The following is a 19,063-nucleotide window of genomic DNA, read 5'->3' as shown; positions in this document are numbered from 1 at the left end:
TTAACTGCTTTAGAATCATATGCCACCTTAGTTTAGGGGTTAAGGTTCGGGTTAGGAGTTAGATTATAGGGTTAGGGAAAGGGTTAGTGAACATGCTAATTAGTGGCAAATTCGCTAAAAAGTAGCAAGTAGTTGCTAATTATTTAAAATACAAAAGTTGTCTGTGATGAGGTTTGAATACGCAATATTTAGGTTGCTAGACGTTCCTTTCGTTTTTGTCTTAAGTAATTTACTGTCCGTACCAAACGTAACATATCATGCTAATTTGATTGTCCCGGATTTACGTTTACTATGTTATGTATAGTCAATGTAATGTACCCTAACATAAAGTAACATATCAAACTAAATGGATGGCATGGATTTTAGTCAAATATAATACGTTTTGCTCTGAGACCAGGCTGGTCAGAAAATAATGTAACCATCTGTCAGCATACAGAACAGACAGTGATAATGCACCTATAGACCAGTATATTGACTGGGGAGTGTAATGTGCCTAGCCAGTATATACAGAGCCATTATGCATAACACAGTATACAGCTCTGAGGGCTAGTGTAGACTTGGCTGGTTCAGTATACCTGAGCCAGTGGTAAAGCACGGTTGACGCTGTGTTGAGGCTCTGAGATCCTGATGGCAGAAACAGGCTGCACCCTGATGGCAGGCCTCTGGTACTTTGGGCTGGAGGTGACGATGCTGTAGGCTGGGGGAACCACGGTGCTCTGCCTTTGCAGCAGCTGGAGGATGGCCTTGATGTCTGACGTCATCTGGAACTCCAGCCTGGATGGTGGGTGGGGGGAGTCAAGGAGACAGCATAAGGGGTGGGTCCTAGCTTGCGATCCACATGCGTCACTCACATTTTTAAAATAAATCTGCCACTTACGTCAATGTGTGATTTATGTAAAAATCTGAGCACCTTAAAATAGGTCCTCAGTGTATTAGCTATGTATTAGCTTAAGCTACTGTAGGTTTCGTTTTATGCATGTGTCTGGGGTTGTATTGGGAGAGCGCAGTCAGTAATACTCAATGCAAACAGTAGAGGGAACCCCAACCCATACAATTCAGAGAAGACACGAACGCTGCAAACCTGTCCAAAAGCACATCTTTATCTGTTTCAGATCTTTCCACCCCAAACAAAATGTCATCACAATTTCTTTTTATGTGGGCTTCTCTATTTTGTGAATGATCATTTCTTGATTTTTCTCAATTTTTGCTTACAACACCTTCAAGGTTTCGAAAAGCTAATGTTGAAATATATCACTTTAAGGGATTTATTTCCAATGACAAACACACAGACCTGTGTACTGTATCTAGAAACGGCACACCCATACTGCCTTCAGAGCACTGCGGACAGAGAACAAGCCAGTGTTTGTCACAGTTGCTGTTGAGCTGTAAGACAATCTGAGCCGATCAACACCCCCGGCAGGCGTGCTCCAGCTAGATGAGGCAGGGTAGTGTGGCCGCCATGTCCGTTGAGTGGCCAGGCGTCTGCCCATTACCTCCCTAAAGCAGGAGAAATGAGAGCGACGTACGCCTGCAAAGAGCCTGAGGTGGCCAGTCTGTAACCGCCACTTCCAGTGGAAGAAGGGATATGGAGAGGGAAGATACAGTAGAGAGAGAGAGAGAAAAAGTGAAAGAGAGCATAGGCTATATATAGATGGAACGCATATATATATATATATATAGAGAGAGAAAGAGAGAGAGAGGCAGAGAGAGAGTGAGAGAGAGAGAGAGAAATAAAAAGAGAAAGAGTCGGACTGACTCAGAGGCCTCCTCCCACTTTTTGGCTGATGTGACCCCTCCCTCTGTCTGCTGTTGCCCCGCACCATCTCCCAACCCTCCCCTCCAAACTCTGCCGTGACGTCTGCTGTCTTTGTGTTGCGACTGCGTCTCACGGGCGTCAGCTAAAAATAGGCGATGCTGTCTGCTGTCTGTAGCAGCTGGATCCCTTCCATATTGAACGTATGCAGAAGTCGACTCTCTGTGTTATATAGTGAGCCTTACTTTACAAGCAATGCTTTACCGTGGACCGTGGATGCGTACGGTAAACCCAGTTGTATTCTGATGGCTGTTGTACTGGAAAAACCTTGCTGTGTAGCTAGTCTATAGTGCAGTGGGATGCAGTGATAGTTGGGCTAGGGTTATTTGAAGACGGTGTAGTGTGTTTACCACCAGAACGGCTTGGTTAAAGTTGTGTTTTTTTTAATGGCGAATTACGATCAGAATTTCGCATCTCCCCTTCACCTGTTTAGATGCTCTTGCAGCAGGTCCAGACGTTGCTCCACCTCTCCGTAGGTGTTGTCCGGCTCACTGTCCTCCTCTCCGACCCCACTTCGGGAGTCCTGGGCCGACTCCTCCAGGACCTCCCTGGGCCGCACGCACCCCCACTCCTCCCCACGCAGGTCTAGACACACACATGCACAAACACATTTATATACCATTATATATACAACTAAATCACAGCACCAATCATTTCCCACAGAACATTGAATCCTTTTTAGTTAGGTATGATCCTTGTCTGATGACCGTAGTGGCTTGAGAAGGTACAGAGTACTAACCACCAACACTGACTAGATAGCGGTCCCTCATCCATACCAGTCCTGTCAAAGGCTACCATTTAATTGATCAATGGGTACATTGGGCCCACTGTATAACCAGCAGTTATAGCATCAATCACTCTCTCACTCACATTGCTACCTGGTTGTTAGAAACTATAATAGCAGCACTGTGTCCAGAATCACTTCCCCCTCAGGCACAAAAAAAGTTGGTCTAGTCTTTTACAGCTACTGAGTGGGTGTCGATAGGAATAGTACACACCTGATAGATGTCTACCACTGTGTTATATCGCTATAATGCCAACAATGTTCTTCAGTCCTAGTACTGTGGACCCCACAGGGGTGCACCGTTTTGTTCTAGCCCAGCATTAGCAAAGCTGATATAGAAAGAAATACCACAATCATCCAGCCATTGATTCTTAAAGCAGGTGTGTTAGTGCAGGGCTAGAAGTAAAACCTGCACCTTTGTTGGTTTAAATTCCAGTCCTTGGGTACCCCAAAAGGTTGCACATGTTTGTTGTAGCCCAGCAGTAAAACAACCAATTCAACTAACCAACGGCTAAATATTTAGATGTGTTACTGCTGGCCTAGAACAAATATGTACTCTAACCTTAACCAAGTGCAAGGCTAGAGAAACATTGGGTTGTAAACTAGAAACCTCGCCACAATGTCAACAATGGCTATGTCGTAAAAATTAATGAAAACCAAAATGTTCTTTTTGGTCTTCATTTAAGGTTAATGTTAGGCATTAGGGTTAGCAGTGTGGTTAGGGTCAAGGTTAGGTTTAAAATCAGATTTTAAGTGGAGAAATTGTAGAAGGATAGGCAGGGTTTATGAATTTGTGGCTGTGGTGACTAGTGATGACCGAAGCACTGCACTAGACTCAGTGATTGAGTTGATCATGCTTGGTAGATAGCTTTTACAGTAATGAAAGATGTCAAGAACAGAAGCTACCATTTATTTTGCCTCCATGCTGGGGTGATTACAGGAATCAATATCCAGCAGGCAACACTGCCTGCCTCCTACTCAAACCAGGAATCATCATCATCCGCTTAAGAACTGAATTACAGCATATTACTCTCAAATCACCACATGCTGACAGGAATGTTCATCACGGAGCGCAATACTGTGGAGACGCAAATAGAAACGTGTAATTTCATTTTTCCAATTGTTATTGTTACAGTGGCTATGTGCATATCGAGGCAGTTTTAATAATTTTTTACCACATTGATGTTAACATATTACCAAAGTAGTTGAGGATTTTACAAAGAAAGTAGTTATGTTAGGGATAATTATTTGTGAAAGTCGTGTTTGGGGGAGTAGAGGAAGTGTGTGTGTCTCTCTGTGTGTGTGTGTCATAGGTGTGTAGGGCTGATAAACAAAGCATAAACAAACAAGCTAAGCTCATGATCTCTTTCACAAGCTGGTCACCGTATATCATGCCATCTTTAATGCCAACCAGGCATCAACAAGGTAATGAGCTGGCATCTGGTGGCAAATTGGCGAGGGATAAAACATGAACAGGATTTTCCAACAAACCTGTAAGAGTGCCAGGTCTTAAATTAACCTATGGCCTGTAAGAAGCCAGCCTCACCAGTCCTTCTGTCTTCTTCTTACTCACTGGGAAAAAATGGTCTGGGATCAGTGCTAGGATTTACCATGTAGGGCCTGAGGTTTTCCTGACCATGTTTCCTAACCAGGGAAAACTCCTGGCCACAGGAGCTTAATTCTATTTTCATAGCTAGTTTACCTCCTGTTTTGCTTGGTTTTAGATGACGCCTTAACACTGTGCTAGAACAGCACAACAATAGATACTGTGTCAGTCGAAGCACTCTGCTTTAATATTAGCATTGATGCATTTTCTACCACTGAATAACAGTATATATACAGTAAATGAAAACATCTAACAGAGTGTGTTCGAAACCCTGCATTTCCAGACCAATGACCCTGGTTGGTTGTCGGATATAAATAATCCTCTTATAATGGTAGTTGCCGTGGCGATGAGCCCTAATCCTTGTTTGGATTTTTAATATGTGTGACATCCTGCTCCAGTGGCCCAGGGTCATTTCCTTTATCCAAATTAATTACAGTACAGTTACTCAATATTCTGTAGAAAAGGGCTTGAAAGGACATGTCTTGTCGTGTGACCATTGGTTGTTTTGGGCCCTCTGGCTTCGGTGTTGTGCTACCCATACACTCACTGAAGGTTATTTCTGGTATGGACATTTTACCAGGTCGTTGTTGCAAGATAAAATGAGTTATTTTGATATTTTAATGGTTATGGAGCTCATTTGAATTGGTGGGTCAGCTTTTGGTCTAGCCAAAATGGCCTAGCCATTAAAAGCATTGTTGTAGGGATCTTTAGAGGCTTCTAACTGTACCTTTATAAGACTGGCTCCTCTCCACATTGTCTCCTCCCCCCGACGCGTCCGGAACAACGTCCCCCAGCCCAAGTCCCAAGGTGTGGTCCCTCACCAAGGGGTAACCCTGCCCCCCCGAGCACAGAGGCCTCTGCTCCTCCCCCTCCCCTCCCTCCTCCTCCTCTTCTTCCTCTTCCCTCTCCTCCTCTGAGTCTCTCCTCTCCTCCACCACTGTGGCTACAGCCTGGGAGGAGGGGTAGAGCTGCCTCTCCCGCTCACCACCATCGCAGAACACCGACGTTTCTTTGATCTGGGTCCCTGTGGGGAAGGAGGAGGGCAATCAGGATGAGTGTGTCTGTGCGTGCGTGTGGGCATGCATGCATGTGTGTGTGTGCATCCATGCATGTCTCTGTGTGTGTGTGTGTGTGTGCGTGCATTTGAGTGTGAGTGAGTGTGTGTTGGAGGAACACTGGGTTCTTTGTTACAGACAGCTCCTCTGGGAGGCAGCAGCTCGGCAGATCAAACAATAGGAAGATGTCGTGCTCTAAACGGTCCCAACCAGATCTGCTGCTGCCTCAGAGCCTTGCTGCCGTAAAGATACTCTATACATTTCATTGTGTGCTTGCAACTTTGCCTTTACAGAAGCAGAGGAAAGGTGAGCAGAAAGGGAAACTGTCAGTAAATGTGAAGGAAAATAAGTACAGGAGAGATAACATCCAATGGTATGCATTGAAGGATATGATATGGCTGAAAATGTAGAACATTTTACTTTTAATGTGGTATAATCTGTCTGAATTAGACAAAAACACATTTGGACAATCTACAGTACAGGTCAACATGACATGGTGGGAGAGGGGTTTATTTTAGGAGATGGAACTGTATTCTGAAAAACCGTAACCATGGTGACCACTTTAATTAGTTTGAATGGATACCAAACTGTTGAGTGGTGTGTTGCAACAATGCCTCCCAACTTACAGAGCTCTTAGAAGCGAAATGAAAACTATTCCCTGTGTATGAATACAGTCTTCTCAAACTTGGAGACACTTTCATGAAGGCAGGTATCCTAGCGGTTAAAAGTGAAAGGTCGCTGGTTCGAATCCCAGAGCCAACTAGGTGGGGAATATTCTCTCTCTCGATGTGCCCTTGAGCAAGGCACTTAATCCTAATTGCTCTGGATAAGAGCGTCTCCTAAATAACTAAAATGCATGATATTGTATAAAACAGGCTGGCTCAGTTGAACTGTTTGAAAAAGAGTTGTCATAAAAACCACCTCAACTCACCTGCGGAAGATTTCCTCTTGTTAGTGAGCCTTCTTCTGCATTTGATGTCATCCCCATCAGAATCACTGGGGGAGGGGTAGACTGACTCTGCATTCTGAGGCTGCAACAAAAAATACACCACTTAAAATTGTATCTGTACTGCCTACCGGCAGTATGGTCCATCCATCCACCCACCAATCCATCCATCCTTCTGTCCTTCCATATGTGTCTGTCTGTCAGTCCGTCTGTATTTACCTTGCCGCTCTCGTCTCGGAGGTTAAAGGTCAGCTCCAGGTTGCTGAGGAAGTAGTCGGCGAACTCGGGGTACATGTCAAGCACCTCCAGGATCTCCTCCCTCTGGATGGTGTGCAGGTCACAGTAGCTGAGCGCCCGCACGTCCGCGTTGGCCTTCCCCGGCTTGGCGTACAGGTGGATCATCTCCCCAAAGATGTCATTCTTCCCTGGAAGAGAGAGAGAATGAGGAGAGAGTGGGAGAAAATGAGAGGGAGGGAGGAGAGAGGGAGAGAGGAGGGGAGGTAGAGAGATGAAAGGGAGAGGGAGGTAGGGAAGGGAGAGGGGGAGTGGGTAGAGAGATAAAGGGGGAGAGGTAAATGGAAGGGAGAGAGGGAGAGAAAGAAAGATAAAGGTTTGATAAACATGGTGAAATATAACATGCACATAATGACACACATGCCTTGACCCACAAACAGCTGAACCACCTGGTGTATTTCCCCATAATGCAGCTCAGCTGTCTGTTGAGGTCATCTAACAGTGCATTTGGAAAGTATTCAGACCCCTTTTTCACATTTTGTTACGTTACAACCTTATTCTAAAACATATATATTTTATCACATCAATCTACACACAATACCCCATAATGACAAAGCGAAAACAGGTTTATCTAAATTTTAGCAAATGTGTTAAAAATAAAAACACAAACGCCTTATTTACATAAGTATTCAGACCCTTTGCTATTAGACGTGAAATTAAGCTCAGGTGCAACCTGTTTCCATTGATCATCCTTGAGATGTTTCTACAACTTGGAGTCCACCTCTGGTAAATTCAATCGATTGGACATGATTTGGAAAGGCACACACCTGTCTGTATAAGGTCCCACAGTTAACAGTGCATGTCAGAGCAAAAACCAAGCCATGAGGTTGAAGGAATTGTCCGTAGAGCTCCGAGACAGGATTGTGTCCAGGTACAGATCTGGGGAAGGGTACCAAAACATTTCTGCAGCATTGAAAGTGCCCAAGAACACAGTGGCCTCCATCATCCTTAAATGGAAGAAGTTTGGAACCACCAAGACACTTCCTAGAGCTGGCCGCCCAGCCAAACTGAGCAATCGAGGAAAAGGGCCTTGGTCAGGGAAGTGATCAAGAACCCGATGGTCACTCTGACAGAGCTCCAGAGATCCTCTGTGGAGATGGGAGAACCTTCCAGAAGGACAACCATCTCTGCAGCACTCCACCAATCAGGGCTTTATGGTAGAGTGTCCAGACAGAAGCCACTCCTCAGTAAAAGGCACATGACAGCCTGCTTGGAGTTTGCCTAAAGGCATCTAAAGGACTCTCAGACAACGAGAAACAAGATTCTCTGGCCTGATGAATCCAAGATTGAACTCTTTGGACTGAATACCAAGCGTCACGTCTGGAGGAAACCAGGCACCGCTCGTCATCTGGCCAATACCATCCCGACGATGAAGCATGGTGATGGCAATATCATATTGTGGGGATGTTTTTCAGCGGCAGGGACTGGGAGACTAGTTAGAATCGAGGGAAAGATGAATGGAGCAAAGTACAGAGAGATCCTTGATGAAAACCTGGTCCAGAGTGCTCAGGACCTCAGACTGGGGCGAAGGTTCACCTTCCAACAGGACAACAAACCTAAGCACACCGCCAAGACAATGCAGGAGTGGCTTCGAGACAAGTCCCTGAATGTCCTTGAGTTACCCGGACTTGAACCCTGTGCAGCGATGCTCCCCATCAAACCTGACAGAGCTTGAGAGGATCTGCAGAAAAGAACGGGAGAAACTCCCCAAATACAGTTGTGCCAAGCATGTAGCGTCATACCCAAGAAGACTCAAGGCTGTAATCGCTGCCAAAGGTGCTTCAACAAAGTACTGAGTAAAGGGTCTGAATACTTATGTAAATGTGTTGTTTTGTAACATGTGCGCTAGGAGTCGGGAAGCAAGTTCAGGGAGTGAAACATTTAATCAATAAATCAAACACCATTCAAAACAAGAAACACAAACAACACACAGACATGAAACTGAAACAGGAACAATAACGCCTGGGGAAGGAGCCAAAGGGAGGGACATAAATTGGGCAGGTATTCAAGGAGGTGATGGAGTCCAGGTGATTGTCATTAGGTGCTGACGCGCCTGGCAAGTGTGCGCAATACTAAGCAGCCTGGTGACCTAGAGGCCGGAGAGGGAGCACACGTGACATGTTTCAGTTTTTATATTTTAAATACACGAGCAAAAATGTATAAGAACGTGTTTATACTTTGTCGTTATGGGGCATTTTGTAGATTAATGACGTGAAGGAAACAGGAAACCGCACACTGCTCTTGATAGTATCATCGATCTTTAATAAGCTTACGTATCGGCCTCACGGCCTTCGTCAGAGCTCTGGCTTAAGCTTATTAAAGATCGGTGATACTATCAAGAGCAGTGTGCGGTTTCCTGTTTCCTTCATCTTGTTCAATTGTTGCCATGCACCTGCAAATTAGATTGCTCAGATGTGCGAGTGCCTTTTGGATTTTGTAGATTAATGACCATCCATTTTAGAATAAGGCTGTAATGTAACAAAATGTAGGAAGAGTGAAGGCGTCTGAATCATTTCCAAATGCACTGTTAAATGTATACCTGTACTTCTGCCACTTCCTTATAGGACAACAGGGAGGGCTGTGACTATATGACAACAGGGAGGTAGTGTGAATGTCTATAGGGCTGTGACTATATGACAACAGGGAGGTAGTGTGAATGTCTATAGGGCTGTGACTATATGACAACAGGGAGACAGTGTGAATGTCTATAGGGCTGTGACTATATGACAACAGGGAGGTAGTGTGAATGTCTATAGGGCTGTGACTATATGACAACAGGGAGGTAGTGTGAATGTCTATAGGGCTGTGACTATATGACAACAGGGAGGCAGTGTGAATGTCTATAGGGCTGTGACTATATGACAACAGGGAGGCAGTGTGAATGTCTATAGGGCTGTGACTATAGGGCTGTGACTATATGACAACAGGGAGACAGTGTGAATGTCTATAGGGCTGTGACTATATGACAACAGGGAGGTAGTGTGAATGTCTATAGGGCTGTGTCTATAGGGCTGTGACTATATGACAACAGGGAGACAGTGTGAATGTCTATAGGGCTGTGACTATATGACAACACGGAGACAGTGTGAATGTCTATAGGGCTGTGACTATATGACAACAGGGAGGTAGTGTGAATGTCTATAGGGCTGTGACTATATGACAACAGGGAGGCAGTGTGAATGTCTATAGGGCTGTGACTATATGACAACAGGGAGGTAGTGTGAATGTCTATAGGGCTGTGACTATATGACAACAGAGAGACAGTGTGAATGTCTATAGGGCTGTGACTATATGACAACAGGGAGACAGTGTGAATGTCTATAGGGCTGTGACTATATGACAACAGGGAGACAGTGTGAATGTCTATAGGGCTGACCTGGAATGACCAAGAGGCTCAGTTATATCATTATTTCACGCAGGACTTCCCTTTGCGCAGACCTGTCAGTTTACAGTGTTGGTATGGTAGTGATATCCTGTCCTGTCACCTCCAGAGATACCAACATGTGTGTGTGTGTGTGTGTGTGTGTGTGTGTGTGTGTGTGTGTGTGTGTGTGTGTGTACGTGCCCCACAGCATGCCCTGGCTCTTGGCCTAGATCTCCATGGTCAAATGAACGAATACGGCGTTGTCCCAACCTGGGCCGGCGTTAAGGTGAGAGTAAGGACAAGCACCTAGTCTTTCCTCTGGTCAGTTCACCATTTTAACTTCAAAAGCTCGATGCAACATCTATTTTACAGATACAATTCATTGTTTATTGCTCTCTGTCGATTACACACTAATTGCAATTACTAATTCACAATATAATTTGCATAGAAATACTTGACTAGCATTTGTGTGACTACCGTTGGTAAACGCGCTGAGTCCTTATTAACCCATCTCATTCAACACACCTGTGGTTTTTCCCCTGCTCAGCTGTTGCATGTGTCAACCAATGGTTACCTGCCATGTCATCAACTGTAACGTCAGCCATCAGATTGCTATAACATACTGTATAATGTGGTTAACCGATGCACAAAATACTTATCCAGGAGTTGTAAGATCTGGCATGCATCAGCAATGTCTGAGCAGGGGAACACGACCGCCGTCTTCCCATGACCCTATTGTGTCGCTGCGTTTTGCTGAAGCTCATTGGCTGAGTGAGAAATGAGCAGTTTATACAATGCTTAGCCTGTAACACTTGCTTGGCGCTGGGCTGACGCCGAGAAAGAGAGAGAGAGAGAAACGGAGAGTGAGAGAGATAAAGGAGATGGGAAAGAAGGAAGGAGAGATGAAGGGGAGATTTACTCTGATTACATCCCAGGGATGTCAATATCTCCTGCGAGCAGCGACTGCTAACCCCACCAACACTCCATCACCCTCAGCAGGCAATTAGATAGCATAATACATGATCCAATAAACCACCCTACGTTCCCCTCTCTCCCTCCACCCACTCTCTACTCTCTCTCTCTCTGTCTCTCTCCCTCCCCCCCTCTCCCCCCCCCCTCTCCTCTCTCTCTCTCTCTCTCTCTCTCTCTCTCTCCCCCCATCTCGCCCCCCACTCTTTATCTTCCCCTCTATCGCTTTCTCCTTTATCCTCTACCTCTCTCTCTCTTCTCCCAGCTATAAAACCCTCCTATAGAGCGCTATTGTCTATCACAGTTTGTTCTTGGAGGGAGCCATGAGAATCTGTGCTCATTAGAGATGTCAGCTGCTCACCCAGGCATAGCAGAATAGTGAGACTAGCCTCTAATAAACAGTACACAGAGGGTATACAGACACACACAGAGAGGCAAGAGACACACACACACACACTTTGATGAGAAGTGCAGCACTGGGACACCTGAACTGTACTGTGTTACTATTCATTTCCAGTTCCGCTTGAACTGTTTAGAGACAAAAACAGTGTTTGAAAGTGTGCCTGCAGTGCTGCTGTTCTAAGACTGTTTCTCATCCAAACAGCCTGATTAAGCTGTCCTTCAGGCAGAGGGAAATCATTAGAAGTGTTTGAGTAGTGTGAACATCCAGTAAGGAAGTATTCACACAGCCATAGGTATTCACACAGCCATAGGTATTCACACAGCCACATCTCCATAATGTCAATTTACTGGAGAACAGCACACCTTCCACAGCCCGACATGAATACAAAGACAAGTTATTGTTGCAGTAACTAGTGTCTCGCGTATATTTTGGTTCGGGACTTTTTTACAAAGCACAAAATACCTCTGAAGTGTCAAATGGATGTAAACAATGAAACTTGGTTTTAATTGCAACCTTTCATCCGGTTGTTCTTGTGAAAGATAATGTGGATTCAATAACCTACCAGGTTGAATAAAGATATATTAATAAACAATGTGAAACAATAAACAACGTCCACATTTGAGTAGCGCATACCCAAAATGGCCACCACAATGTCTTCCTTGAGGATTTCGATGGACCCTCGGGACAAGAAGTAGAGGGCAGTAAGCACGTCTCCACAGTGGACTAGTGTGTCGCCCGGTGGGGAGTGCGTGGTCTTGAACCTCATGGCCAGGGCCCTCAGGCAGCCCTTAGTAGCCCCTTGGAATGCCTTGCAGCCCTGGAGCAGACTCGCGTTGAGGTGGAGGCAGATATCAGCCTGGAGACACTCTGGGAAACCCTTTAGGACCTGGGGGCGTGAAAAGACAGGCCACAGCAATAGGAGAATGGTCAGATAGGACTGGGATGGAAGCGTTTATGGTGTTATCAGAGGTATGCTGTCAAACTAACTTGAGACGTCTTTGGGTGTGGGTTTGGTTTGAGTTTGTGAGTCAGATTTGGTTTGGAATCCAGTGGGTTGATACAATTGCCAATTGTGTTTTGGGTCTTCTTCTCAAAATCTAAATACTGCATTGTCATATGTGACTGTTTGAGGGGGTATTTTTCTGGCATCTTTCCATAGTTTTTAATCAGAGTACTAGCAGGTGGGGGTAAACAGATGGATATCCAACACTGCTGTACAAGACACAACAAACTAGGAAAACATGGAAACAAACATGGAAACACGCCTTCCCTTTGATAAAATAAATAATTAGCACAAGTGTGCTCATGAGGGAACTTTCTATCTTAGTGGGGTATCCTTAGTGTCTGTGATTCAGATTTATTATAAAAATGAATAAATAAAATACTTACCTCAAACCTGAATTAACCTGTCATGTCATTTAGAGTTTAAGGATCAGAGTGACAAAAGTATTTAAACTATTTCAATTACTACACGCTTAAATGCAAATAGTATCACTGGAAAAAATGTCACCTAAATGATTCAGTGACATTAATGCCCTCAACTGGAAAACAAGTCATTTGCCTGGGACTGAACACCACACAGGGTCAAAGGTTACAGGTTAAAGGTCATGAGATGACTGTAAACAGAGGATCAAATCTTGAACTGTGAAATCACAGAGGACCAGAGGGCAAGGGAAGGCTTCAAACACACAAAAGGGGAAAATTAAACAGTAAAACATACTTACTCTATATCACATACAAAACAATGACCTTATTAACAAAAAACTAATCTGGACAAATCTACATTTCTTGAAAAAGAGAGGCTATTTTTCAATAGTTGGGGAACAAAATCATAGCAGAAGATTTTGGAAAGGAGAGATTGAACAACATTTGGCAAGTGCAGGTGCAATATCGCTGGACATGTGTGCCAAGCCTCCCACATGGAGGGAAACCTGGCAGTGCCAGGCTGTCTGTGCCTCTAACTGCCATATAAAATTATGTGATTGTGTTTGAACACACAGATTTCATGCAAACGGTGACCTTGTGGCAAGCCACATGCAAGTCAATCTGTGATGGACAATATGGGCTGCTAGAAGCACTGAGGGTTATACTACTGGCTGGCATGCAATGGGGAAGTCAGTATGTACACTGAGTGGACAAAACATTAGGAACACCTGCTTTTTCCAGGTGAAAGATATGATCCCTTATTGATGTCACATGTTAAATCCACTTCAGTCAGTGTAGATGAAGGGGAGGAGACAGGTTAAATCATTATTTTTAAGCCTTGAGACAATTGAGACATGGATTGTGTATGTGTGCCATTCAGAGGGTGAATGGGCAAGACTAAATATTTAAGCGCCTTTGAACGGGGTAATGTAGTAGGTGCCAGGCGCACCTGTTTGAGTGTGACAAGAACTGCAACACTGCTGGGTTTTCACGCTCAACAATTTCCCATGTGTATCAAGAATAGTCCACCACCCAAAGGACATCCAGCCAACTTGACACAACTATCGGAAGCATTGGAGTCAACATGGGCCAGTATCCCTGTGGAAAGCTTTCGACACCTTGTAGAGTCCATATGCTGACGAATTGAGGCTGTTCTGAGGGCAAAAGGGGGGTTGCAACTCAGTATTAGGAAGGTGTTCTTAATGTTTTCTATACTCAGTGTACAAGGCATGATCTAGAGAGGGCTACAGTATTTAAAAGTAACTGGGGAGCATGCCTTCAAATTATCATGCTTTTTTCCTAGACTATAAAGACAAAGTTATGGATTTTAATAAATGTGTTCTTTGATTTTCGTCTTGGTCAACGATTTACTACACTATGCCTTTTTTTGAAAACAACACGTTTCTTTGAACACAGTACCTCCTGCTCTTACCAGAGTGATGAAGTCATTCCATTTGACATGAGGCAGACAAGGAAAAGACACATTTAAATAAGTACAGTTAACATCACCAGGGGAAAAGCCGGTTTACATACAGTATCCATGGCTTTCATTCTAGAGTTTAGAATCCTAATCAAGATCATAATAATGTCATATAACCATGTCGCTAAGGGAACACACTGGGCTGTATGTTAATGGTAAGAACCGTCATGGAGACAAGGTTGTTTAAGGTCAGAAAAAAACATTGAACAGCTTCACCGAGAAGCTAAGTACTGTAGGAGAAACACAGCAAGGCAGTAACATAACCGCATCATGAAAAACCTATCGAAGAACAGCAGCAATCTGAATCATCAATCTGAGACTTAACCATTATCTATTCCCTTATCCCACCATATGACTAACATTATGTCCCAATATGAGCAATTTTTTGCCAAAGTCTCACAAGACTTATTAGCCCCACACACACACAAACACGCACACACACACAGCCTCCCCTACACCCCCACCCTCCTCCCTACACAACCCCCACACACTCCCCCCATTCGCACCATATTCATGTCGATGCCGTTGGTGTAGTTCCAGGCGTGTTGGAAGTACTCCTCCAGGCGTTGCCTCAGTGGGTTGGGGATCTGGTGGAAGCGGATGAATTCTTTGACCCGGAGCATCTGCAGGTGGTACCGCGCCGTACCAGAGTACAACCGCTGGATGATGGCCGACACATTACCAAAGATACTGGCGTACATCAGGGCTGCGAGAGGGAGAATCACACCAGACAGGTGATCATCATGTCGTCATCACTGTTAGCAATATTCTAATTTCCCTTAATTAATCAGTAGCTAGGAATATAGTAGTACAATAACTTATTGAGTAGTATTACTTGGCTTTACAGTAATAGTGATTCATTGTAGAAATATGTATAATGTATTCATTTGTTTGTTCGTTCATTCATTCCATCTGTTTTCAGTCTAAACACTCACAGCCAATCAGCATGACACAGATGGAGAAGATCTTCTCGGAGTTGGTGTTGGGTGAGACGTTGCCAAAGCCCACGCTGGTCAGACTACTGAAGGTAAAATAGAGGGCCGTGACGTATTTGTCCTTGATGGACGGGCCAGAGCTGGGGTCACTGTAGTTGTACCTAGGGGGTGAGACAGTACACTCAGTTCATGGTTCGATACATTTCACTGTATTTTTTCTACAGTACTATCCCAACATAATAATGGGGAAAGTATTTTTTTTAAATCTGATTTTGTACCAATATTTCTTAGTGTAATTAACAAATCACAAAGTTATTTCCGATCATTCAACTGCATCGTTATTAAAGAGTCATGTGATACAGTAAATAGTATTGGGGTACATTGAGGCACAAGTCCATGGTGCATGTTGTTATGATATTCAGTAATTCAGTATATTTTGGCTTGCCTAGTACCTCTTTCCAATGGACACGCCCAGGTTATCCAGCCAGCCAATCTTGTGCTCCAGATAGGGCTTCTCCACATTGCCGATGGCGTACCAGATGCAGGCCAGCCAATGGGCAATGAGGGCGAAGATGCACATGAGGAGCATAAGGACGGCGGCGCCGTACTCTGAATATCGGTCCAGCTTACGGGCCACGCGAACTAGTCGGAGCAGCCGGGCGGTCTTCAGCAGCCCAATCAGAGTTGTGGTCTGAGGGGACATAGAAGTAAACAGAGCTGTGATTGGCTCGGGGTTTGAGTGTTGCAGTACAGTCCAGGCAAGTTATTTGTTAATTGGATGCACCACAACAGGAAGCAATTTGTTGTTATTAGAGGTAACCTTAAGGTCAGATCAAAGGTTAGGAGTTAGGGTTAAGATAGTACTGTTTACAATCAAGCTTGGCTAAATGACCACGATCCAGTTTCTAATTCCAGTTTCTAAATCACTGGACATGACAGCGTGTCAATGGAAGGGAACTCTGCAAAAAATAGACTGCTGTCTAAACCAGCAGAGAGCAGTGGCAATAATACGAATATAACATAACATATTTCGGTCATTCTAAAATGTTGTTAGGAGGAATGAGGGGAAAGGGGGATTTATCAAGCCTACATGCTACATACTAAGACGACTGCAGAAAAAAATATGTTTTTAAAGAACAATAAAAAAAGAAAATCTAAAAGAACTGCGCTTTTGACAGAGAACGTCCAAGTCTTCCAGCCAGGCAGCATGAAAGCAAACACCACGCCTCTCCTGTCCTCCCACCCCTCCTTCTGTTCAGTTTCATTTAAACAGTCTCGATCCTGGCATCTCTCCATCTCGGTTCCTGCCCAGCTAAATTAACACGGTGACCACAACAACAACAAAAACGACCACGGCCTGCCATGAGATAAGAGCTGATTTATTAGTGTCGCACAGTCTGCAAACAGCATAAGTGAGTCTTAGGGAAATTCTAATAGTTTGTTCCACGTCTCCTCAGGACCAACGATTATAGTAATATCCTGAGGGAAGTCATTACTACTACTGTTTCTTGTCCTCTACAGTCACTCAGCTCTCTGCACCTGTACACGTTTATTTACAGGGTGCTTCTCCCGTTTACACATGAGACTCAATTTGACAGTGACTATGGTTCCTTGTCTCATAGAAGGGGGTCTGATTTATGGCGCAACACTGTCTTGACTCTGTCACAGGTGAATGTGCTCTGGTGAGGGACACGGATGCTACTGCTGAGTCTCTGAAAGCTCCATTACAAACCGCCCGGGCCATCCGCCCAGATCTTCCCTCTATATCGCTGCAATCATTTACAGCAGATTTTGTCTACTTTACTCTTAGAAAAAAAGGTGTTATCTAGAACCTAAAAGGGTTCTTTAGCTGTCCCTGTAACGTCTGCTTCCAACTCACACTCTCAAACATGTAGATCCCCTGAACGTAGCTCACTCTCCAGCCCACTTTCCAGCTCACACTCTCAAACACGTAGATCCCCTGAACGCAGCTCACTCTCCAGATCCCGATCACCTGAATTCTGATCACCTGTTCACACACCTGTATGTCATTATCGCACACTATTTAGTTCAGTTCTTTGCACCCCATCTTTGTGAAGTATTGTTTGTTTTGTGACACACTTCTAGTTGGAGCGCTGGATTCCCCATAATTTAATCCTCCCGTGTATGATAGTTTCTGCCTGCCTCACTAACGATGCCGTTTGCCTATTCCCTGCCTGTACTTTAGCCTATCGGATTTCCTGTTCTCAACCTATTGCCTGATCTCCCAGATGACGTTATTAGACTTTTCCCTGTCTGTAACTACTTGACTCCTTCTGTGGTCCTTTACAATAAACATCTGATGTGCCCTGCGCTTGAAACCAGCTCTCTGTCTCAGAAAGTGTTCATTAAAGGCCCCTAAGGAGAATGCTACGAAGAACACTTTTTGGCTCCAGGTAGAACCCTTTTGGGTTCCATGTAGAACCCTGGAACCAAAAAGGGTTCTCCTATAGGGACAGCCAAAGAACCCTTTTTTCTAAGGGTGTATTTCTCAACCGGGAAGAGAAATCAGTCTCAGACAGACAGGGCATATCCTAAATCAATCAGAAATTCTTTCCGGGTTTTTAGAATTGGTCCTAACTGTTGATCTTGACTGGAATGTCGCATGTGCAGAGTGAAAAGGGGTGCTTTAGTAGGCTATATTAGTGTATGGTTGATTAAAGTACTTGCTTAAGTCTGCAGTGCTTGTGAGTTGAAGAGTGGAGAGCTAAAGCTTCTCCCTAACAACCCTGATGATAAATCCGGGGATGGGGTTTGCTAGTCATCTGTGTTGGCCTGTCCACTCTACACAACCCCTGATAGGCAGACAACATGTGATGGCTTGTGTTCAACCACTGTCTGAAATAGAAGACATAATCCCATAGGCTACTGGCTACAACAGGGTTTTCTAACTACGTTCCTGGGGCCCCATCCCGATTTAGGAATTGATGCCTTTCCTACGCAATCAATCAATCAAATGTATTTATAAATCCCTTCTTACATCAGCTGATGTCACAAAGTGCTGTACAGAAACCCAGCCTAAAACCCCAAACAGCAAACGATGCAGGTGTAGAAGCACGGTGGCTAGGAAAAACTCCCTAAAAGGCCAGAACCTAGAAAGAAACCTAGAGAGGAACCAGGCTATGTGGGATGGCCAGTCCTCTTCTGGCTGTGCCGGGTGGAGATTATAACAGAACATGGCCAAGATGTTCAAATGTTCATAAATGACCAGCAGGGTCAAATAATAATAATCACAGTGGTTGTCGAGGGTGCAACAGGTCAGCACCTCAGGAGTAAATTTCCTATGCACTCATCAGTATTTGGCATACAGATTTACCTTCTTTAGTTGGCTACCTTGCACACTTTGTATACATTTAATTCAACTGCTGAAAACCTTCCCACTTGCTGGCCAACATATTTTCTCGTGGAGTTTTAATTCAATGGGGTTTTCAGTACATGTATCTCTTTAAATAAGGTTTTAATTACAATTGTCAACAGACTCAAAAGAATGTTCTCAACTTGCCTACCTGGTTAAATAAAGGTGAAATAAAAAAATAATAATAATAAAAATACATTAAGAGAACAGGTTCAGAATATGGGGATCAATGAAAGAAATCCATCTATGCATATTGTTCTCCGTTTCAGTGCCAACTAGATTTAAAAATACTCTTGCAGATTATTTCGGCACATTTTAGGGTTAGGAAAGTATGTATGAATCATACATTTTTGGGGGAAGAGTCTACGTACTAAATACTGGATATTGCTGATTAAGAATACAGTGGTTTGATTCATCCTGAAAGCTGTCATATTCAAATTCAATCCATGAAACATTGGAAGAAGGAAAAAGGAGTTACCTGTTTGTATAAATATAATCTTAATTCTCACTAATCATGGAAATGTATGACAACGGTCTAGTCGCTGTGAACCTTGTGCCAGGCTCCAGGTTTAACCGGCTGGTCTGAGTTCCATAATGATTCAAATAGGCTACATGT

The 19,063-nt window shown here is 44.1% G+C and overlaps 1 protein-coding gene across 2 annotated transcripts in view; it reads right to left on the bottom strand.

Moving 5' to 3' along the window:
- The window catches only part of LOC139412991 (voltage-gated inwardly rectifying potassium channel KCNH7-like), a 74,952-nt gene that overhangs the window by 3,523 nt on the left and 52,366 nt on the right, over positions 1-19,063 (bottom strand). For both annotated transcript variants that reach the window (XM_071159937.1, XM_071159936.1), the window contains 9 exons: positions 15,527-15,765; positions 15,075-15,235; positions 14,646-14,845; positions 11,868-12,120; positions 6,424-6,629; positions 6,190-6,289; positions 4,931-5,227; positions 2,239-2,398; positions 576-774 (listed from right to left, as the gene is read on the bottom strand). In XM_071159937.1, coding sequence (XP_071016038.1) covers positions 576-774; positions 2,239-2,398; positions 4,931-5,227; positions 6,190-6,289; positions 6,424-6,629; positions 11,868-12,120; positions 14,646-14,845; positions 15,075-15,235; positions 15,527-15,765 — 1,815 coding nt within the window. The remainder of the gene's footprint in view (positions 1-575; positions 775-2,238; positions 2,399-4,930; positions 5,228-6,189; positions 6,290-6,423; positions 6,630-11,867; positions 12,121-14,645; positions 14,846-15,074; positions 15,236-15,526; positions 15,766-19,063) is intronic.

This window comes from Oncorhynchus clarkii, chromosome 7 (genome assembly GCF_045791955.1).
Source record: "Oncorhynchus clarkii lewisi isolate Uvic-CL-2024 chromosome 7, UVic_Ocla_1.0, whole genome shotgun sequence".
Taxonomy (NCBI): Eukaryota; Metazoa; Chordata; class Actinopteri; order Salmoniformes; family Salmonidae; genus Oncorhynchus; species Oncorhynchus clarkii.
The sequence above is the reverse complement of the archived record's forward strand: the minus strand, read 5'-3'. Positions and strand labels throughout refer to the sequence as shown.